This window comes from Danio rerio, chromosome 10, assembly GCF_052040795.2.
Source record: "Danio rerio strain M-AB ecotype USA chromosome 10, GRCz13ab, whole genome shotgun sequence".
NCBI lineage: Eukaryota > Metazoa > Chordata > Actinopteri > Cypriniformes > Danionidae > Danio > Danio rerio.
The window spans coordinates 30,692,019-30,716,990 of NC_141030.1; the positions used below are offsets into that span (position 1 = coordinate 30,692,019).

Below are 24,972 nucleotides of genomic sequence, written 5' to 3' on the forward strand. Positions count from 1 at the left end.
GGGCACCCTTTTGGCCAGCAGCGGCCCTGTGAATCACACACATTACTCATTTTTGATTGCAGCAAAAACAGTTAAATATGGTTAATTAAACTCCGGAGACTGAATGCTTGGAATGAAATGTAAAAATGTAGGTTCACATACCCTACCATACAGGTGCAGTTGCCATAGAGTTGTTTTGCTTGTTGATGATTACCCAGGCCTTGTACTGTTCTGTCTTTTTTCCTTGTCTTTGGCTCGGCAGAACCTCGGTTTCTATCACTACATAGTGTTGAATCTGGTATTTTTGGCATCCAAAGAGTTGTAGGCCTTTAATTTCTCTCTTGTAAAATCACTTGTTGTTAATGAGATAGTTGTATATTTCGGGCTGGATGCTGGCCATTTTGTCGTATCCAGTATCCATAAGCAGGATGCTATTGCAAAATGGACCTGTCAGATGAACGCCGGTCACTTTAACGTTAATTTTGCAGAACAACTGTGTTTATCACTGGGTGACAAGCTGTTATAATACGTTGAAAGCATTATGTAAATAATATATATATATATATATATATATATATATATATATATATATATATATATATATATATATATATATATATATATATATATATATATATATACATATACATATACAATAAATAATAAACAAAACTTATCTCTAAAACAACAACAAACGCTGTACGGCATTGGATGTTATTCCCTAGCTGTTAATGCTAGCGCTCCCGTTTTTTTTCTGCAACCTCGCTGCACATGCACCCTGAATGTTTACAAACCAGGATATTGTCAATAGAACCTCTAGGCATCCTTTCAAAAGGGGTGGTTCTCTGAGGAACTTAAGAATTCCTGGAGGAACCCTCTTATTGAGCAGGACCAAGAACCACCTTGAGTGCTTTGTACTTCCCAATTTCATTTTTTAATGCTTGTTTTTCGCATCCCTCTTAATTTTTTGTTTATGCAAACATGTTTAATCATAAATTTAATAGACAAACTGAAAATGTCTGAAAATTATCTCGTACTCCCCTTACATGCTCAATCGACCAGGCGGGAGCCCTGGGCTTAATTATAAATTTATAGGTTCTCTCAAGGGACAGCATCCCAAACTTGCTAACACTCGTCAAACAATATCTATGTGAACTCTTGAAAAATATATAAGTGTATTACAAAATATATACATGTGAACAAATATTAAAGGATTTTTGAGAACGCTCGATTACACTGATGTTGTTCTCGTTGGTCTAAATATAAATGGGTAATGTAGTTTTCCTGCACAAATTCTGCCAAATGCAAATTGATGGGCACTTTGAAAAACATTCAATGCAACCTCAAAGCTTAGAATAGGATTGTCTTTAAAGGTTTAGCTTTCTCTTTAGAAACAGTGACTGTTGTGCTCTATTGTGTTCGTCCAATCAAAAGAAGAAATGAAAAAGAAAAATAACTGATGCAATGCTTGCATATCTAAATGTAATACTGTGAACATCCATTCATGTCACTTTATTTATAACGGTCATGATAGATGTTGTTTAGTAGTCCAGAATACAGTGGGGAAATGAGTATTGAACACATCATATTTTTTCCTGGTAATAATATTTGTAAAGGAGCTGTTGACATGGAATTGAACTAGATTTTGGTAAAAACCCAAACAATACAAAAAAAAAAAATCTAAAATAATAATTAAAAAAAACTGATGAATTGAAACAAGGAGAAAGTACTGAACTATTGAAACCTATTTAATACTTTGTATGAAAGTGGATGGCAGCCTAAAGATGCCTCACATATAGAGAAGGAAGTCACCTGCATTGCACAGGAGTGATTTTTGTTACAGACTTCAACAGAGTGTATAAATCTTGTGGGTCTCGTCTATTAAATTTGATCTTTAATTTGGATTTTCTATTGAATTCAAGTCCAGTGATTGGCTGAGCGTGATTTACTTTCTCTGACAGCATTTGAGAGTTTCCTTGTCTGTGTTTTGGATCATTAACTTGCTGAAATGTCCACTCTGGTTATCATCCTGGTAATGTAGATGATGAACTGAAGCAGCTGAAATTAATTTACAATGACAAAAAGTAGAGGGTTGCTGAAGAACTACTGAGGGCTTTCACTTGCTGTCTAGGCTTTCACTACCTTTCTACACCTCCCTTTCTTCATGTGTTCAATACTTTTCCCCTGTGTCATTTCATTACACAACTTCATTTGTAAACTAATTAGGTCTGTTTTCTTTGCATTTGTGGATGTCTTTTGTTGTTACCAACATCCAGTGAAAATTTCAAATCAACGGCACCTTCAGAAATATGTTTCCTGAGAAAAATGATGACATGTTAAATACTTATTTTCCAGGCTCGGATCGTATCGCTTTCTCTCTACAATCGATCCACTTCAGATTTTTTTTTAATCGAGCCGAGACCACCTCATTCAGGCGATCTCGGATCGATTGTTTTGGCGCGGATCCGAGCGCGATTGCTGGATTCACATATGCCAAACAAACCGCGCTAACTGGGCAGACGAGACAGGTTCCGAAACAAAAGTTTAGGTGTGAAAGCACCCCAAGTGTGTGGCATCGACCTAACCCTACTATCTTGTATACAAAGTAACACAAAACTGTGTTTTATTGCTATAATTGCGTTTTATTAAATGTTTACCATCACATTTAATGCATCCTTGCTGTATAAAGAATTAAAAAAATACACGTTTACTTTCCACACCAACGAAAAATTAACAAACAAACAAACAAAAAAAAAATCAACAAACTTATTTTTTTTGTAGTCAGCAACATTGTTTTATTACAACATGTGGAATTGCTTTCGGAGTATATAAGATATCCGGCCGTGTTCAACTGAACACAGAACTCAAAGTTACCAAAGGTGCTGTAGCGTACGTTAATGAATCTTGTATAAAAGACAAAAATCATGCAGATATTCTTAAATGCGGATACTGCATGTGAACTAATATTAATCACAAAAAGACATTCAGAGATGACGTCTATAATGAAGACCCTACTCGGCTGTCTCTCGGCCCACTAATAGCGATTGTCCAGAATAGAAATATTCACATTTTTGAGGGTACATCAAGTCAAAGCCAAGATGGAGAAATTAAAAACAAGACCCAGGAGTTTAAATCAGATATGGCGGCGTTGCTAAAAAAGCACTCGTTATTCAATTTGTGCGTGTGTATAAATGTCATAATGAAGGCGTTCTAGTTCATGAGTGATGCATTGGCCACTCTATTCATCTACGAAGCCACAGCTTTAGTTAAATAATCGTTAAATCTACTGGTTTAGCAGACCCATGGACACAGCACAACAACGGGAAATCCAAATGAGGCGTTTCGAGAGGCCCTATTTGATATACACACAACAGTTAATGTTGTATATAATCTAACAACACAGACGATTGCCTGAAGAGTTTGTGTTTGATAGTCTGTTGTCAAAAGCATCATCTGTGAACGTCTTCGCTTTTCGTCCTCTGTCGATTTGCTACAGTTCATCTGTTGGCTTTCCGAAAAGTGCTTTTATGATTGGTCACAGTCTATCGAGTATTTGAGAGCTCGGGGTCAGATCTCTTGTGCACGGGCCGTCCCGCACGCCCGTCTCAATTAAGAGTCTGCTTGGTCCTCGTGACGGATAAACATCTAGGGGTCAATCCTCAGATGCGATGCTCCTCAAACAGTTTCTCCGGCTTGTATTTTTATCTCATTGGTTGATTTGCTTTTGAAGCGTCTGTAAACTTCGCCATCTGATTGGACGTAAAAATAGAGTTCTTGTGCATTTTTTTGTTTGTTTGTTTGTTTTAAGGACACTAAGAGAACTACCCTGACTGAACTGCAACAACTGAGCCGTATATTTAATCTATTATTATATTATACCTTTACATACAGGGTAATTGTATAGGTATATCTACCACGAATACTGAAATAGCAAATACTTAGCAGTTATTAAATACTCTGACGCACACACGCACACACATACAAAAGAAGTGGTTGTTATCTGCAAAAGAAAGGACACTGCAACGTAAAGTCCAAGATCTGTTGACTTTAAATTCAAGGAAACACATTCGGTATTGGTCTGGTTGTGTGTCTCTTCGTCGGCGTTAAGAAGCGTTTTGTTGCTATGAGCAGCGGAAATGTTCAGCAGCCCTTGAGAAATGAAACGGTGTTACAAAACATCCACACTGCCTGAGCCTTTTGTTCACCATTTCCTCTCCTTCTCGCTCTCTATTGCACTCGTTTTCATTTGGTTCCACCTGTCCTCTTGTTTTTGTGTTTTTTTAATGGCAGTGATTGAGGCAGCTTTACATTTGATGGCTCCGTTTTCTACATCTGTCCATCGTCCATCCCCACCCAGGAGATCTGAGGAGGAGCTGAACAAGGTCTGTGGAAATGAGGAGAGGAGAGCGCAACATAGTTCAGTATTTGTTCTGTCGTTTCTCTTCTTCTCTTTTTAGAGTCCTCCTCCGTCCTTCATTTGATCACTTAGAAGCTGACCAAAGCGTACACCATACTGCAAAAGAGACCCAGACAGAAAGGAATGAATGAAGTAGAGCATACAAAACTACATAAAGGAAACGAGCACTTTAAGAAAGACGGAACACAAAGAAACAGTTTGCACATAATGAGTTTAAAATACAGATAATGAGTTTAAAATGGCTAAAACGGCTTACTAAATAAAAATATTTCGTAAGATGTATTTTCTGCTAACCAAGGCTGCATTCATTTGACTGAAAAACAGTAAAAACCGAATATTGTGAAAACATTTTTTTTATTTATGTGAAGTTTTGAGAGTATCACATGCTAATGATTGAACACAGCTGGTCCTGCATTAGCCAATTAATTATTTACCAATCAGAAGATTCCTAAGTCTCTATAAATCAGACGCCCAAGTTTTCGCGATTTTGTTTTATTTATGTAATATTTTTGTGATTTTTCGCAATAAAAATGACAGTAATGTCATTGTCATGTCATGTTTGTGGCAGTAATTCCCAGAAATTTGCAGACAATTTTGTGATATATATACATACAGTTGAATTTAAAATTATTGGCCCCCTGTTTATTTTTTTCCCCAATTTTTGCTTAACATAGAGAAGAATTTTTCAACACATTTCTAAACATACTAGTTTAACTAAATAACTAATAACTGATTTATTTTATTTTTGCCACGATGACAGTAAATAATATTTGACTAAATATTTTTCAAGACACTTCTGTACAGCTTAAAGTGACATCTAAAGGCTTAAATAGGTTAATTAGGTTAACTAGGCAGGTTAGGGGAATTAGCCAAGTTATTGTATAATGATGGTTTGTTATGCAGACTATCAAGAGAATATTTAGTTTAAAGGGGCTAATAATTTTGACCTTAAAATAGGGTTTAAAAAATTAAAAACTGCTTTTATTCTGGCTAAAATAAACCAAATAAGACTTTCTCCAGAAGAAAAAAATATTATCAGACATACTGTTAAAATTTCCTCGCTCTGTTAAACATAATTTGGAAAAATTATAAAAAAGAAAAAAAAATTCACTGACTTCAACTATATATATTATTTACCATATTAGGTAGCCTACTATGTTAGCTGTGCAATCTGACACAATGACAAGGACACAAATCAAGCTTCTTTATTTTGGTCTCTTGTCAAGCCAAAGGAAGACTATAATTTTTATGCATGAACTTACTTTTTCTCTTTCAGATTTCGCTCCCTGGAGCATCTGACATGTACCTCACTCAGAAAATGCATTAGGGCTTCCCCTACTATACACCTAAAATGCGGATTTTGGTTTGGCTTTTGGTGTTTTAGTTTTCTCTCGTTAACTGCAGGGAAAGAGTTTAACGAAATCACTTATCGATTTCATGAACACCATAATACCAGCCATACGTGTAAAGCACAAATAATGTTTTTCAATTCGATCAAGTCCAGCAGCCATCATGTTTAAACCAATCTCCATCATTGTAAGCTGCTTGCTTTTCTGTATGTTCCATTGCTCCGTTTTTTAGATGTTTGTTCTTACTTTTTTGCAATTTGAAGCAACTTTTTGAAGTCAAATGCAGAAAATTTGCGCATGTAATTTAATGCTTGTGAGGGCGCAGGTGCGACACTCAAATACATCACGTCTGCTGCGTATGCAATGTCTAAGGGTAAATAATTTAATTGCAAACTGAAATAAAGATATTTTGATCATGTGGTTTGAAATTGGATGTTTTATGAGATTATTTACATTTTTTGCAAATATTTTGTGTTTAATTGAGAATTTTGCAGGATCGCAAAAAAAATTCAACTTTTTGTTGATTTTGCACTGGATTCAGAGATTGCGGATTCGTGAAAAACTAGGGGGTCTGATAAATAACCTAAGTTCCACACCACAGCCATCTTTGTTTTGAAAAATTCCACCTCTACTCATCCTCCTTTCCTAGATGAGTGGCACTGTTGCCTTACAGCAAGAACGTCACTGGTTCTAGTCCTTACCGAGCCAGTCAACGTTTCTGTCCAGAATTTACAGAAGCTCTCCCCGTGCTTGCGTGGGTTTTCCCCATGCAGGTCCCCCGATTTCCTCCCACCATCCAAAATCATGCAACTAATTTACTAATCCTAATCAGCACCATAGATGTGCTCTTAGTAAGTGGTTATCTCTTCATAGCAATCCCTATTTGTTCATTAGCTACAACAGCAGGGGAGTTCTCGAGATCTACCTGAGCTCTAACTCCCCTCTCGCTCTGCAACGCGAGGGAGCCCTGGGCTTGAGGATCTTATGAGCTCAGGGCTCTCTCCTGGGACAGCATGCTAAACAAGCTTTATAATCAATCATCAGCTAAGTGTGAACTCTTGAAGTGGTGTTTAATATGCTGTATTAAACACAATGGTTTTAATAACCAATTTCTAAAAACTAATATCCCGTATGGTTAAGTCTTCGTTGAACGGTTATTGTGACATTTTCAATTTCATAGGGTTCCTTTTACAGCATCGATGTTGTAATGTAATAAAAATATAATCAGTTAAATAGACTTCAGCATTCATTTAGTTGTTCAAGCGTAATACAAGATGAAAAGCTGTTTACATTGTCAGGATCAGCAGGCGAGTGCAAAAACACCACTGAAAATACTCCAAGACATGGCATGGAGAAAATGCCATTTAATGCAGTGCGTCTTGCACAATCTCAGTCCCACTTTCTATCGTATACCTATCAGGCAGTGGAGATTGTAGATAAAAAAAAAAAAAAAAAACTTAAACATGACGATTTTGTAACTGCATACAGTTCACCGAAAAAATGTAATAGAAAATGTTTACAAAATGTCATGTATTATATTTCATATATTTGAAAAGAATCAAAATGTCATTGGAGGGCTAATAGTTAGGCCTTCAAAAAATCAATAAAATAAATCTCCTGGAAAAAGTAAGAGCCATAATAATAATAATAATAATAATAATAATAATAATAATAATAATAATAATAAATCTAATAATAAAATCATGGTGGAATGTCCCATAATAACAAAACCACCACAAATAATATGAAGGTTAATATATGAAGGTATCTATCTAATACACCTTATCTTGAGTTATAGTTTGTTTGTTTTTTATTTTAATGTAATAATGTGCACCTTCTGTAAAGTTTCTTTGGATTGTGAACTATTGTGAGAAGAGCTTTACAAATAAAATGTAATTAATTGAATTACAAAGACGAACAAAAATCTTCAGAAAAGTTTCAAAGTCATTTTTCATTTATCATTCATTCATTCATTAATTTTCCTTCAGCTTAGTCCCTTATATATCAGGGGTCGCCACAGCAGAATAAACCGCCAACTATTCCGACCCTTCTAGCTGCAACCCAGTACTGGGAAACACCCATACACCCTCGCATTCACACACTAAGGCCAATTTTGATTACCCAATTCACTTATGGTGCATGTCTTTGGACTGTCGGTGAAACCGGAAGACCCGGAAGGAAACCCACGTGAACAAAGGAAGAACATGCAAACTCCACACAGAAATGCCAATTGTCCCAGCCGGGACTCAAACCAGCGACCATATTGCTGCGAGGTGACAGTTTTTCATTTAGTCTTTGCTATAATGCCTGGGAAAGTTCCATTTGAGAGATCAGGGCTGCTTAGATTTCAGCCGTTACCGGAGAAAGTGCTATTTCTGAAACCTGCTGCTGGCAGAGAGACTATTTGCATTTACAGCCTGCCTGCCTGTTGTACCTGCAGATCAACAGTCTTATTTGTTTTATTTTGGCTAGAATAAAAACTGTTTAATTAAAAAAAAAAAAACATTTTAAGGTCAAAATTATTAGCCCCTTTAAGCTATATATTTTTTCAATAGTCTACAGAACAAACCATCTTTATACAAAACCTTGCCTAATCACCCTATCCAGCCTAGCTAACCTAATTTACCTAGTTAAGCCTTTAAATGTTACTTTAAGCTGTATAGAAGTGTCTTGAAAAATATCGAGTCAAATATTATTTGCTGTCAATTTATTGTAATTGGGGAAAATAAACAGGGGTTAGTAATTCAAGGGGTAATAATTCTGAATAATTCACTGTATGTATATATATATATATATATATATATATATATATATATATATATATATATATATATATATATATATAATCGTTAAAAGATCGCGATCTCGATTCAACCCCCTAGACGATCTTAATTCTGCATTTCTAGTATTCTGTCAATCATATTTACAAGTTCAGGAGAGAAGAAAAGGCGGCCGGTCGAGTCTTTTCATTGTTTCACATACGTTGCTCAGTGACATTGAAACCTCCAAATGATGTTGAGTCACATACTGTATTTATAAGGTATAGTTCACCTAAAAATGTCATTTTTATCTTCATATAATTATGTTTTCGCGGCCGGGAAATCACACGTGACGTGAGCTGCTGACCGTGAGCAGAAAAGGCACGTGTCCACACGCTCTACTTAATGATTGACGCGCGTGCGTGTACTTTAGGGAACAGAACCTGCATACAGTATGTTGCGAGTAACAGGTAATACAGTTGTAAATAATATTCAGTTTGTGGCACAGAGTGGTCGTTTGGGAGCCGTGCGGGAAGTATTAACAGTACTTGGCAGTCAAAATGAAACCGAAAGTGTGCACATCATTTAAATGATCTTATCGCATTTTATGATTACGACAAGCAATTGTACAGTTTCAGTATAACTACTCTAGTCTATATAATGCTGAATATAATCTGATAATAGCAAATGTCTAATTTTACCAGTTAATAAAATTGTCTAATATGACAGATTGCAAGCATATATCTCAAACATAATAATTCAACAACAGAACTATTATAAGTAGAATAGAATTATTTATAGACACCAGTAGACCTACACATAATATTGTTATCGATGTTGTGCCATATGTTTGTTTTTACCATACCTTTATTTTACATCTAAAAAACCGTAAGAGAATCGTGATCTTTATTTTAAGTAAAAAATCGTGATTCTCATTTTAGCCAGAATCGTGCAGCTCTTTATATATATATATATTTCCCCCACACATACAGCGTAGGTCTGGCGAAAATTGTCACATGACAATTAGTATTGTCATCATTTAATGTGCACTGAATAGTTAAACATCTGTCTTCTTTGAACCCCTTGTTAATAAAAAATGCTGTGTTATTACATTTTGTACATTTTTGAGCCAAATCTATGATCTGACTGTCTCAAGCATGGTTCAGTAAATTATAGTTCTAATAAATGAAAAAGAAGATCATAAAAACTTAAATAAATCATTATTTTCATTTATATATTTCTAAAAACATAGGAACTTGATCAATTTTGTCACTGAAAACCTCTGGGGTATGCTGGTTTGACACTTTGTGCTAATTTTAAATGTGCCAATTGAAAGGAAATTAGTTGAAGGACCCCAATCAAGATCATGTGACTGAAGCCCCTTGTGAAGCCCATGCTGTGCACCTGTCAAGTTTTTGTCTCAGAATTTTTGAAATCTCTACAAAAGTGTTTCAAATATATATTTTTCATAATTTCATATAAAAGAAATAGCACTGAATTATGATATAAGTGTCCAACAATGAGGATAAATCACTCTCCCATTATTTGGATATTATTAAGAATAGTTTTTCTTCATTTTTGCTGTCACATCATAGAGCGTACAGTTGAAGACTTGATAAAGTTCATGATCTCTTATATTTTATCAAACATCAGACTTTATTTAGAGGTTTATACTCTATTTGATCTTTATAAATGGTGTTTAACAAAAAAGAGCATTTGTACTGCATTTGTACTACTCATATATAAATGCTTAGTGGTTGACCAAATGAGGAGTATTTACCTGTACAGATAGTAGAAAAAGGACAGAAGGTAGAAGCCAAGCTTGCACCAGGACTCTTTTTGGCAGTAATTCAGGATGTCTGCATTCATCACACTCACTGGATCGTACATAACCTCAGAGCCATCTGCGGGACGGTGGAAAAACCTGACAGTAGGAGAGAGGAAATTGCTACAGGGAACTTGTTTTTAATTTCAGGAGTTAAGTAGATGAGGGTGAGGAAAAGTTTGTACCTCCAGAGGTGATAGAGGAGCAGCGGGATGTTAAGGCCCAGAGTCACCCACTCCCCCGCACACATGAACATCAGGCAGAACAGCCCGTGGATGGAATATTCTGGAACAACCAGCTGGAAAACAGAGTTAGGGACAGTTTCAAGTCTATAAACTATTTCATAAGTGTAACAAGAAGCAATTCAATCATAACTTAATGTTAAAACAGCTATCATAACATTATTTATCATTATGTGGCTCTTTTTGGATTCTGGGAAGCTATAGAAATTTAAAAAGTGAAGCAGGAAATCTGTTAGGACCATTGTTTTTGTTTACATGCATCAAAATGGTCTATAGTTTGTCTTTCTTATAGGTCTGTAGTCCTGTAGGCCTGTAGAGTTAAAGGGGTAGTTCACCCTATATGTTTAATTCTGTCATTGATTACTCATCCTTCACTTGTTCCCCTGTTGGAGTTTCTTCTTCTGTTTTATCACAAAGGAGCATATACTGAAGAAGGCTGAGAGAAACAGCCATGTTTATTATGGATGTCAATGGCTGCTTTTTCAGCACAAAACTCTTCAGAATATCCAGTTTTATCTTAAACAGAAGAATTGAGGTTTCTGTGGGTTTCACTAAGTCAAATTGAACTTTTTTTTTTTTTTTCAAAAAATCAGAGATACATCAGAAATAATCAATACGAATACAGATGGGTACTGAAAAGATTAGGGAGAACAAGAAAAAGGGAAAGACATTTGTACAGTGTTATTTGAAAACAATATATACTGTGTTAAAGGTAAAAAAATAAATAAAATGAAATAAAAAGGGGGGTGGGGGTTGGCAGATGTCTCATATACTTATTGTGTATAAAATGAGGCTGTTTACTAAATGTATGTTGTATGTTTAAAGTTAGTCATGTATAATTCTAAGAATTGGGTTCCATCTCCAAATATATTCATCTGGAGTCTAAGGCAATACGTTGTTTCCATTTCATAAGTTTCTTTAATTGTTTTGATCCATTGTTCATATGTAGGTGGGTCTGATTTGAGCCAGTTAGATGTAATACATATTAAAAGCAACATTTGAAGTAAATAACTCTTTTTTTTCCCCCCGCTATGCTCTCAGGTACCATATCTAGGACTGCCCCGGTTGGATCAAAGGGAATATCAATACAAAATGTATTTCCAAGTCCCTTATAGATATCATCCCTGAACTGCTGCAGTTTGGGCAATACCAAAAGATATGAGAAAGGGTCCCTAAATGATCAACACATTCTCTCCAGCATCTGTTAGATGAGCCTATTCTTATCTTTGCTACAATTTGTGGAGTACGGAAATATCTTGTAATGATTTTCCACTTAAATTTTCTCCATACATTTGAGTTTGTTACTGTATGGGCTTCTAAGTGTATATCTGTCCAGTTTTTTTTTGTGTGTAATTTCAGCCTCCCACCGTTCTTTATATGCAAAAGTATTATATGGATAATATGATAACAGACTGTTATGAGGTTTAGAAATAACTTGCTTGCCAGTAGTTCCCATCAGTATTTTCATCATTAACTTTTCTGTTTCGTTTGGATTGACAATATTCTCCCATTCTTTATGTTTTGTAAAATAATCTCTTATTTGTAAATATCTGAAGAAATCAGTTCTTGGTAATAGAAATTCTTCTACTAATTGTTTGAATGATTTTAAATTGCTTTTGTTGATAAGCTGATAAATTGAAGACTTTTTAAGACCATGAAGGATGACATTTCAGACTCATATAGGGCTAAACACTAAGGATTTTTAATCACCCAGCACAATTTTTTTTTAAATTAATTTACTTGCCCCATCAAAAAACTAATAAGCCACATATTTTAGCCACATATTTGAAACAATGTGTCAAAACAAGTAGACCCTTGGTGTATTCGTACATTTTTTTTAACATAACAAAACTCTTTAAAAAAAAAAATGTATGCACAACAGACTGGTATAATATTAGTTATGAATATAGTTTTGCTAAAAGTTTAATTGAGATGTATTGTTGGTGATTGGATGTGTGTTGGATTGATTGGGTAGCTTTACATAAACTATGAAAAATTAAGACCTGTTTAAAATGATTTAACATCTACAGACAATATTTCAGTCAATTTAGGACTTTTTAAGACCCCGCTGAGATCCTGAAAATGAAATTTATAATAGTTTACAACCACTTGAGTGTGAGTAAATAGTAAAAAAAATACAATTTTTGTGTGAACTAACCCCATGTCTAATAAAATTCAGTGCAATGCTGCTTAAAAGGCCATACTAAATTATACCTGCACTTATTTATTATCTAGTTTTACCCCTCAAAAAAACAACAATTTAGCATTTTAATTTCCCAGTAGGCAACGCAGTGGCGCAGTAGGTAGTGCTGTCGCCTCACAGCAAGAAGGTCGCTGGTTCGATCCTCGGCTCAGTTGGTGTTTCTGTGTGGAGTTTGCATGTTCTCCCTGCGTTCGCGTGGGTTTCCTCCGGGTGCTCCGGTTTCCCTCACAGTCCAAAGACATGCGGTACAGGTGAATTGGTTAGGCTAAATTGTCCGTAGTGTATGAGTGTGTGTGTGGAAAATTAAAGAATGAATTTAGCATTTTAAACGGACAAGGAATAGATGTAGAAAGGCAAAGTGGAAAGTTCAAGTGGATGTAGCATGGCACTTGCAATGTTAAGATCAACAAGCAATTTCCAGCTAAATTAACATATGCATGACCTGAAAAAAAAGCATGATGCACATACAATTACTCTGGATAAAAGCATCTGCCAAATGCATAAATGAAAACGCCATTACAACCTAGCTGAGTGACTGATGTTATGAAATACATCTTTGGGTTTTTTTATTCTGTCCAGTTGGACATAAAATTAGCAGGACATATTTACCTATGGACATCACAAAGGTAACAGAATCTGGTAAATCCAATTTGCAGCACATTAGTGTGTTAATCTAAAATGAGTGTGTTGATCTAATCAAAATGACTCAAATTGACCCAGAATGTAATGCAATGTTATTAAATCTTGCCAAATTGTAATATTAGCGCATGCCTAACACATTTAAAAACAGCTGATATAAGGTCCTCTCCATCTTACTTTCTCAAGTTTCACTCACCCTTCGAAGGAGGTTGCAGATTCTCTCAATGTTCAATATTCTTTCCCTCTGAGAAAAACACAGAAGAATGCAATAAGATTTCTAACAGCATGCTTCAAGTGTTTTGTAAGGGTGTACAGGAATGCATGTTGTGTGTGTGTGTTCACATGTGTGCATGCACACTGGAGAGTCATTCTGAAACCCGCTGTTCACAGTCGGAAGAGAAGCTCAAGCCTTTTAAAAGGAATCGTGATCTAAGAAAAGCCTTACCGCTCTGGTGGGGTTGCTCTGATCGATGGGGTTTTTGAAGTCTGTGCGCAGCTCATCAAACGCAATAATCTTGAGAAGAAACAAACAGAATTTGTGTTACACGATCATTCCAACAAAACCAATGCACATTTAGCTGGCTTAAGAGGATAAGTGAACCATCTGTGATTTTGTTGAACTTTTCACCACGTGTAAGTCATGTTCTTCCTCCCTGCTTTTCCCCTTCCAGTTGCTCGTTAATGGACTTTAAAATGGATATTTACATGATATTCCACCATCTTATATGAAATTCTGTTCAGATGTGAGCAAACATGAACCTGCCAAATAATGATAAATCATCACTTCAAGGGAAGAAGATTAGAGAAAATTGTCCATTAAGTGACGAAAAATAAGTCTTCTGTTGACTGTTCTCTAGAATAAAGTGCGCAAGATGAGCCATTAAAACTTAAATAGCATCAATCATTCATTTATTCATTCATTTTCTTTTCGACTTAGTCCCTTTATTAATCAGAGGTTGCCACAACGGAATGAACCGCCAAATTATCCAGCATATGTTTTACGCAGCGGATACCCTTCCAGGTGCAACCCATTACTGGGAAACACACACACATACACTACGGATATTTTAGCTTACCCAATTCACCTATAAAGCATGTCTTTGTACTTATGGAGGAAACCAGAACAGGAGGGAACCAGCGATCTTCTTGCTGTGAGGCGACAGCGCTACCCACTGCGCCACCGCACCATCCTCAAACATCATCATTACAGTCAAATAAGAAAAAATAGCTGCACACTTCATAACAACTTTGTTTATTTTTATATTAAGACTATTTATAAAATAAATAAAACATGTAATTATTTAGTTAATTGTCATTTTCTCAAAAGTTGTAGTTTTCTATTTAAAAAAAATTGTATAAACATAGGCCTGTTTAAAAAAATAACAAAAGAAAAACACAAAAATTGAATGAAACTTCAACTGAAATTTAAAATTAAGAAACTTTTAATGAACTAATAATGAAAACTACAACTTTTTTTGCAATCTTAAAATAAAATTGAAATGATTTGCAATCATTAAAGACAATATACAGCTAACACCACATCAACACATAAAAAAAAAGTTGTTGTTAAAGTTGTTGAGTTGTTTTAACCAAAGGTTGCTGGTTCGATTCCTGGCTGGGTCAGTTGGCATTTCTGTGTGGAGTTTCCATGTTTTCCTCATGAATAAAGAGGTTTACACTAACGGCCACTTTATTAGGTACACCTCTCTAACTACTTGTTAACACAAATTTCTAATCAGCCAATCACAGCAGCTCAATGCATTTAGGCATGTAGACATGGTCAGGACGATCTGCTGCTGTTCAAACCGAGCATCAGAATGGGGAAGAAAGGTGATTTAAGTGACTTTGAATGTGACATGGTTGTTGGGACCAGATGGGCTGGAGTATTTCAGAAACTGCTGATCTACTGGGATTTTCAAGCACAACCATCTCTATGGTTTACAGAGAATTGTCTGAAAAAGAGAAAATATCCAGTGAGCGGCGGTTCTGTGGGCGTAAATGCCTTGTTGATGCCAGAGGTCAGAGGAGAATGGCCAGACTGGTTCCAGCTGATAGAAAGTCAACAGTAACTCAAATAATCATTCGGTACAACCGAGATATACAGAATAGCATCTTGAGGCGTATGGGCTACAGCAGCTGAACACCACACCGGGAGCCACTCCTGTCAGCTAAGAACAGAAAACTGAGGCTACAATTTTTACAGGCTCACCAAAATTGGACACCAGAAGATTGAAAAAATGTTGCCTGGTCTGATGAGTCTCGATTTCTGCTGGGATATTTGGATGGTAGGGTCAGAATTTAGCATCAACAACATGAAAGCTTGAATCCATCCTGCCTTGGTGTTGGTGTAATTGTGTGGTGGATGTTTTTTGGCACACTTTAAGCCCATTAGTGCCAATTGAGCATCGTGTCAACACCACAGCCGTGTCAAATCGAGTATTGTTGCTGACCATGTTCATCCCTTTATGACCACAGTGTACTCATCTTCTGATGGGTACTTCCAGCAGGATAAAGCATTATGTTATAAAGCACAAATCATCTCAGACTGTTTTCTTGAACATGACAATGAGTTTACTGGACTCAACTGGCCTCCACAGTCACCAAATCTCAATCCAATAGAGCCCTTTTGGGATGTGGTGGAAAGGGAGATTCGTATCATGGACGTGCAGCCGACAAATCTGCAGCAACTGCGTGATGCTATCATATCAATATGGACCAAAATCTCTGAGGAATGTTAGAGGAAGTACCTTGTTGAATCTGAAAAGGGGTCCAACTTGGTACAAGTAAGGTGTGCCCAATAAAATGGCCGGTGTGTATAATGCAGTAATTCCCAGTAGCATTAGCCAATTTATTTGGTCAACCCTCACATCATGACTGGCGTTTCTTTTTGGTGTGATGGCGTTACAGGATGCTCCCAATGAACAGGTTTGTCTAGTATAAGGTGAAGGAATGTGAAGGAATGAACAGCATACTCAGGCAACAGGGAGTAGGGAACACTGCGTAGGGACCCAGTCAATCGGAAAACACAGCTCATATCTTGCTCACTTCGTTCTCTGTAAACAGATGCAGTTGCCATGGCGATCGGGTGTCATGGTTACCATAGAAGTGAATTCTTACTGGCTGATAGCCATGTGAAGATGGGGGGGGAGAAGGAGGGGAAAGGGGGGATGGAGTGTCAGATCGAAATTACGGTTTGATAAGCGTTTCAATAACACGCTTCATCCGCAGACTCGCAGCCTCCCCCACTCTCCGTCTCCATGCTCTCCTCTTCTCACATACATTTACACTCGCACCAAATGACTCATGTTCAGATTCTCTCCCACTCCTGTCATTAGTCAATGCTCAGTCATTTCAAGTCTGTTTCTTAATGGCCCTTTGAACGTCTTACACGTACAGTCTGCCGTCTAATCTTGACGTCTCGTGTTTTGGATGCTGGAAGTGTTGCTCTCCAGTGTTTTAGCGGTGTTTCAGGACGATTTTAGCCGTTCAGGGCCATTGTGTTTGTCTGCTGTTTGCTTTTTGCGAGAATATGAAGAATACAGATGATGCTGGGGTCTCTGGCGGCGACTGTGTAAATTTCATTTGTGATTCTGCAGACAGCAGGCAGGCACAGAACAACCGGCCGAGTTCAAATGAGATGTTGACCTCTTCCTCTTCAGCGTGCGTGTGTGTGTGTGTGTGTGTGCGTGCATCAGGGAATGGTGTTGAAAACAAGCCACACTTAAAAATCTGAATTCTAAAAAGTAAATATTTTATAATAATATAATAATGCTGAATCAATATTTGTATACATATTTAGTAAGTGATTTGAGGAATAGATGGAGAGCAGCGGGGTCGCCTCACAGCAAGAAGAAGGTCGCTGGTTCGAGTTCTGGCTGGGTCAGTTGGCATTTCTTTTATGATTTGAACTCTTTATTGATTTGTCTTATTTTAAATAATGCAGATGAATATCAAATAAAATATCTGGGATCTTATTCTTGCAAGAATACATTCATCATCAATAAACGCTAGGCCTACTCTCATTCAATTCAAGGTCGTGCACAAAATACACTGGGGTCTAGAAATAAACTGAATAAAATTTTGACCCAACTTGCCTTCGCTGTACAATCGAACCAGCCACACTGTTACATACTTTCTAGTCTGATTTTTGGGGAAAGTCTTCATGTGTTTTCTGCTGTTTTTTCACTGTCAGAAGACCCAAACCCCTTAACAGCACTGTTTGGAATCCTGCCCGAATATGTTGCATTAAATTCATTACAGGCCAATAGTGTAGCTATTGCAACCTCACTGGTAGATGACTTATTCTTATGAGTTGAAAGTCAGCAGCACCCCCTTCTTATCGGCAATGGGTTTTTGATTTCTTACATGCTCTTTAAATGAAAAAGATTCGGGACGCAATAAAACAAAAGCCAGAACAGTTCCAGAAAGTCTGGAGCCCTTTTATAAAATTTTTTAAGGAGACCTATATCTTAATTGCCTTTAATCCTTTCTTTTCTTTGTATTATTTATTTATTTTTGTTTGATTTTTATTATTCTTATTTTGTTATCTTATGTTCGTCTATCTTTGTTTATATATGTGGTATTTTACCTTTTTTATACTTATTTAGTGCATAATGATGTTTTCCTAATGATTTCTTGTTTGGTGAATTATATCAGTGTGTATATCTATATGTTTTAATATTATGTATATTTTAATGTCTGACCTAAGATGAACCAAATCAAAAATTTTAAAATCAAAAAATCAAATACAGAGCATTAACATAAAAGCAGAACAATGCAAAATAATTAAATAAATACAATAAATAAATAACGTCATTAAACTGCGTAAGTAAAGCAAACCAAAACACATATTAAATAAATAAATAAATACATTTTAAAAAGGGGGTGGGGGTTGCTATGAATGAATGAATAAAGAATAGATGGCTAAATTGATATTGTGAAATATTTAAATTTTATAAATTATATTTACATAATGTATATATGTGTCTAAACAATTAAAAAAATAATAAATAAATACATTTTGAACAAAAAATATATTTTTAAATTATTATTATATAATTTACATTGTCTACTAGATTTTTTATTGCTGTAAAACATACAGAATATTAACATATTAATAAATGTATTATTATTTGTTTTAAAACTCACAAACTATTCTTCAAAACTAAATTATTTAATTCATTTATTCACTTTCTTTTTGGCTTAGTCCTTTTATTAATCATGGTTCACCACAGCGGAATGAACCACCAACTTATCCAGCATATGTTTTACGCAGTGGATGCCCTTCCAGCTGCAGCCCAACACTGGAAAACACCTATACACTATGTAAGTGAAATTACTAAACATGTATATAGGAGCCTTTGAAAAATGCTAATTTTAGAAGAACATTTCAGATGGCACTTGGTTTGGTGGTTGGTTCTTGCATCTGAACTCAAATATTTATTGGCAATAGTATATTTCTTACACAATTTTCTAAGTCTGTATAAAAAATTTGTCTAATTAGAGTAATGAAGAAAAACATAAAACTGTTCTTAAATCTTTGTCAGAAGGTACATTATTAAATCTATTACTGACAGTATGTGTATATACTGTGTGTGTGTGTGTGTGTGTGTGTGTGTGTGTGTGTGTGTGTGTGTGTGTGTGTGTGTGTGTGTGTGTGTGTGTGTGTGTGTGTGCACAGCTACACACAGGTAAACTCCCACCTCCTTCCTCCATTTTTTTTGTATCCGTCTACTTGTTCTGTAAATCATTAATCATCCATGACTCAGAATGTCTGCTCTAATAATAACTGCAGTGATTTGTATTCACCTCATGGATAAGGGCTCTTGTTAAGGGCAGGGGAGACAGCTTGGACAGACACACACCAGTCTCTGCACTCAAGAACTGGCACACACACATACACACATTCACACACACATTCACACTTACACAGTCAGAAACTTGGCGGTGACATGGATTCTGATGCCAATTGAAATGAAAGTGTGAAAGTGTCGCAGGTAGCAGGAACTCGTACACACTCTTAAAAATAAAGGTTTGTTAGTGAAATTAGTGCTTTCATGAAGAACATTTTATCTCTTAAATGGTTATCTTGAGTGGCAAGTTACCCGGAACATACTCACTACACACTCCGTTATCCTTTTTTTAAAGTTAGACATCAGCCTTCTTAGTATTAAACAATACAACAAGGAAAACAATACAAAATAATGTAAGGTTTATACTTAAATTCTTTAAAAAGTGTATAGGGTCACTAGTGGCCTGAGGTATTTAATAGTGTAAGAATATTTCTTTCACAATTGCAAGAATTCATAATAAATGTCAGATGATTCAATAAGCGCAGTTTACCTTTATTCCTATACTGTAGGTGGCTGATGATGGTGTGATGTTTTGTCATAATTGAGCGGTGCAGGAATGACGTCAACAGGTGATGTATCTGAAGAGTGCGGGTGGTGGGTGGGTGACGTGCATGCGATGATCTGAAGAGCGGGGGGGTGAAGGGGTGGGGGGGTGGGGTTGCGTGATGTATCTGAAGACCGGGGAGGGATGCGGTGGACAAGGGTACGTTAAGTATTTGAAAACCAGGCGGAAGACGCGTGATTTTCGGAAGACTATCATTCGTTTGCGGGCATTGGGTAGTCTATATGCATTCGCAGTAAACTCCCGGAAGTTCCGGGATACTTGGAATATCTGCAACATTTTTGCTTTACATCGTAAATTAGACGCACTCATATAAAAAAATGTGAATTCTGTGTATTTTATAAATCAGATGTTTCTAATATATAATTAGGTTACAATGTTTGAGTTAAAGTTGAGTCTGTGTGAAGTATTGTCAAGTTATGTTTACGACAGATGCTATTTTACTGTTTCATTGAAAACATTCCAATTATAACATTACCATTATATTACTCCATATAAATGTTTTAAAGGGACCCCAGAAAAACTATTATTTCAGCATGTGATTTAATTCTCTCACTGCTTTATTACCACCAGGGCTGGCGCATCCATTGAGGTGACCTAGGCGGCCATCTAGGGCGGCAGAATAGAGAGGGCGGCATCCCCGAAACTATCCTCACCACCCGTGCCCCCAGTTATAACCGTGTCTAGGGCGGCAGAATAGAGAGGGCGGCATCCACGACACTACCCTCACCACCCGCACCCCCAGTTATATCCGCGTCTAGGGCGGCAGAATAGAGGGTAGAACCCCGTTTTCACTTTAGGGTTGAGGCGGCGTGACTGTCCATTGCCTAGAGCGGCAGTTCAGCTTGCTCCGACCCTGATTACCACTGGCATGAAACCAAATATATCATCAGAAAAATGTGTGCCATTGCCAGGGGTGCCGCTGGCCGATACGGGCACTATAACAACATTTTAGTGGGGGCTTTTATGGACTAAAGAGAGGAGCAGGGGGGAGGTGTCATGGACGAAAGTGAAGAATGGGCCGGGGGTGGTGGGGTATTGGTGTCCCGAAACTGAACAGCGGGGGGATGAGTGTTGGGGATGTGGACAAAATTGAAGGGGGGGTTGATTGGGCCCCCTAATAGTAACTCTGGGGTAGAGCTGGGCCGATAAACAATATTATATTGAATCGCGATTAAATTTAGGTCAATAACATTAATAAGCGCTGGACTTTTTTTACTCTGTTTTGATCTAAGAGCCAATCACACTGCACAAATGTGCAACAATGGGAATCTAGAAGTGTGTTGATGTTAGAGATGTACCGAATTTTTGTCGAAGTTATTTTTGACCGAATTATCAGTTGAAATTATGTTTTACCATTTAATGCAGTGGGCCTCAATGTTTTTATCACCGTGGGCCGGTCAACGCTTGACAATTCTACCGCGGAGGTTGGTGGGGTGTAGCGGTGTTGGTAGGTTGCTGTCACTCTGAACAGTCTGATTTATGGAAAAAAATTACAAAGCACTGGAGTGTTTAGTTGTTCTGTGTTTGTCTGAGATAATTAGTCCACCGAAATGTGTATATTCCATACAAGCTGAAGCTGATTGGTCAATTGACTCAAGGCACTTGTTGTCATGTGACTTGCAGTGCGCTCGCGGAATTTATTAACCTGGGTGTGTGCGTATGGAAATGAATGTTGATGCACACACTTAAATCAAAATATATATTGTTATTGTTCAACATGGAAAATTATTATCAAGATTGCATTTTTGCCATATCGCCCAGGCCTACTCAGGAGGCCCCAGAATGGCGTTGGCCCTTCATCTTAACTTTGCCCCCCCCCCTTATGGTGCCACTGGCTACTGCAGTAGCTAGAAATCCATCCTTGTTAGACATAGACAGCTGAATTAACAGCTGAAAAATATCCAGTAAACTATTATGTGCTGTCATCATGGCAAAGATTAAAGAAATCAGTTTTTAGAAATGAGTTATTAAACCTATTTTGTTAGAAAATGTTATGGAAAATCTTCTTTCCGTTAAACAGACATTGGGAAAAAATATATATATACAGGGGCTAATAATTCTGACTGTAGGTCAGGTTCACAACAGACCCGAAAATGTAATAATGATATCCAAAACATTCATGCATTGATGCATTAATAAAAGTTTCTTAATAGTGTGTTCGTTCCATAAATAATGTCAGGACAACCTTCATTTTTAAGAGTTTTACACAATAGATGGCTCAAAACGTACCTGCCAGATGACGAAGAAGATGAGGGCGGCGCACAACACGAGTGTTAACATGTAGCAAAAGGCCGCAAAGGTGAAGGCCATGGCTGTGCCAGCCAGCCTGACGGTGATCCGGGTCGAGAGAGGGCGAGGGGGAGAATTCCCCTGCTCTCTCTCTCAGTCTTTCTATTGACGGCGTTTGCCCTCACTCTCAGGGAAGTCACAAAGCACTTTCCTCTTCCTTCTTCTTCCCTTATTCCTCCTCTTCAAGCTTGGGATGAAGCCGGGAGAGAATTAGTGAGGAATCTTCTTGGTCTGGAGCTGCAGATAGGAGGCGTCTGGCCAGTTATCCGCCTCCGCTGGCTGAAGCGTCTTGTACCGTGTGGCGTGTTCGAGTGTAATTCTTTCTCTCTGTCCACCTAAGATAACTGCTGGAGCCGTTTCCCCTGTTTCTTCACTCGCTCTGCTGCTCTCTCTCTCTCTGATTGGCAGAGGGGGTTTGTACTGTATGTATGTGGAGAATCGCTCTCCTCCCCCGTCTCTAAGATTAGTGCTGTACACTGAGTCCACACACCTTATTTACAGCACAACACCTTACAAAATATCTGGTGGACACATCAGAGGAAGAACGTCCTCGGTTTACCATCTGAAAAACACACATTGATTGGAGATGTGAGGTAAAGGACAGCTGCATGTGTTTGACCCCAACTCGATAAACGATTGTTAACTAGTGATAACAGTTTTAAGTGCAAATGTCTTGACATTTTAATCAATAACAGGACATATACGAGCATCTAATACGACCGGTCATCTTACAACAGAATGAAAGTTAATTGATCAATTTCAGATTCAAGAAAATAATTGATCAGTTTGGAATTCCAGAAATTATATGAAAAATATATGAACTTTTGAAGAGGGAATGCAACATATTGTTTCAAAGTGAGTCATTAAGTAATTTTATTAATGTATGAACACATGAACGATTTTAATCTCTAAACAAGTTCAAGAAATTACTTTTTAGACACTTTGTGCAACATTTTGCTTCAAAGTGAGTAATGGAGTAATAATATGGATATATAAACACATTATAAATCTTGATCTCAATGCAAACTCAAAATGACACTTTTTTTCAGATTTGTGCAGCATATTGCTTCAATGGTAATTTGTCATTTTAAGTGGCAATAATTTATCATTCAAGTCATAATATTATTAAATGAACACTGAATATGTCTATATATCAATATTCCCCATATATCCATTAGAACTTGTGCAACATACTTCTTCAAAATGAGTCAGTGATAAATACGATAAATGTATGAATGGATGATTTTAGGATCATTTAGTCTTTATGCAAACTCAAATTTTTCCTTATTTTAGATAGAAGTTGTGCAAGATACAGCATCAAAAAGGAAATATCCTTCATCGTTTTTAAATGCTAATCATTTCAATTTAGGCATTAGGATGATGATTTTACGACAATATATTAACCTCAAAAAGCATTTTTAGAGAGAATGTTTTGAATTTATGCAATGTATTGCTTAAAATGATGATTTTACTACAATATATCAACCTCAAAACACATTTTTAGACAGAATGTTTTGAATTTATGCAGAGTATTGCTAAAAATTATGATTTTACGACAATATATCAACCTCAAAACACAATTTTAGACAGAACGTTTTTGAATTTATACAGTGTATTGCTAAAAACGATGATTTAAGTATATCAAAAACATCTATAAATAAATATAAATAAAAATAAATCTTTGTTTTTTATTGAGCAGCTTGCTTAATATAAATTTATATGAAATATGAAATAATGTTTTATGTCTATTTATTGACCTAAGACACAAACACAGATGCCATTGCATTCATTTAAAACGTAAATATTCTTGCTGAATATTTCATTTTGGCTGATGTAAGGAAACATCTGATTCAACCAATCATAATGATTTAAAAAAACAACAACAAATGCCTCTTTTTTTTTTTTTAAGGAGATTTGCAGCCGTGCATAAATCCATAACAGAGCTCTAACGGTGTGTAATCCCTCCAAACAGAGCAAAGCGTGGATAAACAAAGGTGTTGAAATGATAGTGAAAAATGGTGAACTAAGTTACACAGCAGGCTGTAAGAACGCAAGCGTTTACCTGTGTTTTCTGAAGCAGCGACACAAGTCTGTCTACGTCTTTCCTCTCTCCCCTCATTTTCCTTCCATCAATCTGGGTCGACACCATGTCAGAAATCTGTGGTCCGCTTTGCTCTGGGTGTCAGCTTTGGTCCCATCACAGTCTCTCATTGGCTGCTGCGACCAGGTATGAAACAGCAGAAAGAAGCCAAACATGCATGAACGTGCTGGACGTATATATTTTTGCTCTGTTTTATCTTGGGCTTCTGATCCTGCACAGCTTTCTGAAGTCTGACAGTTAATTAACTTAGCGTTTTTCTCTTTCTCCCTCCTTTCGCCTGCTTTACCCATTTCTCGCTCTCATTCCTTCTCTGCCTCTCAGTTTTTTAAAATATGAATTCAAGCATTCCCTGCTGGTATTTGATCTCAAAAGCAGAACCAATGGAAAAGCCCCTCTCTCTCGCCCTCGTCTCTTTGATTAGAATAGAAATGTGATGTTATTACCTCTGCATGCGATGCTCAACTACATTCAACAGTCTCCTCTTCCTCCGTCCCTGTATTTTCTGCCCTACTCTCTCGTTCCCTGGAGAGATCTGAGGGGGCAGAGGGAGCTCCGAGTCTTTTCTTCTTTGGCTTCCCTTGTTTGTCTCTCACTCTCTCTCTCTCCCTCCCTCTTTTATTCTTCTCTTACTGTCTCTCTCTCTCTCTCTCTTTCTGTGGTACCTGCACTTTTTAGATGAAGTGCGTCTCTGTCACTGCAAGAGAGATGCAAAAACGTTTGATTCTTTGTAGTCAAATCTGCAGTCATGTTTT

General features: G+C 36.8%; 1 protein-coding gene across 4 annotated transcripts; it reads right to left on the reverse strand.

The window, feature by feature from the left end:
• Nucleotides 1-2,596: 2,596 nt before the first annotated feature.
• cnih2 (cornichon family AMPA receptor auxiliary protein 2) lies at nucleotides 2,597-24,754 on the reverse strand. 4 transcript variants are annotated; one of them, XM_087269453.1, is made up of 8 exons: nucleotides 24,664-24,754; nucleotides 24,182-24,333; nucleotides 22,060-22,681; nucleotides 13,859-13,927; nucleotides 13,610-13,657; nucleotides 10,515-10,627; nucleotides 10,285-10,428; nucleotides 2,597-4,492 (listed from the first exon to the last, which is right to left on the reverse strand). In XM_087269453.1, the coding sequence occupies exons 3-8, from the start codon at nucleotides 22,138-22,140 to the stop codon at nucleotides 4,465-4,467; spliced, it is 483 nt and encodes a 160-aa protein (XP_087125579.1). In that variant the 5' UTR covers nucleotides 22,141-22,681; nucleotides 24,182-24,333; nucleotides 24,664-24,754; the 3' UTR covers nucleotides 2,597-4,464.
• Between the last annotated feature and the right edge of the window lie 218 nt (nucleotides 24,755-24,972).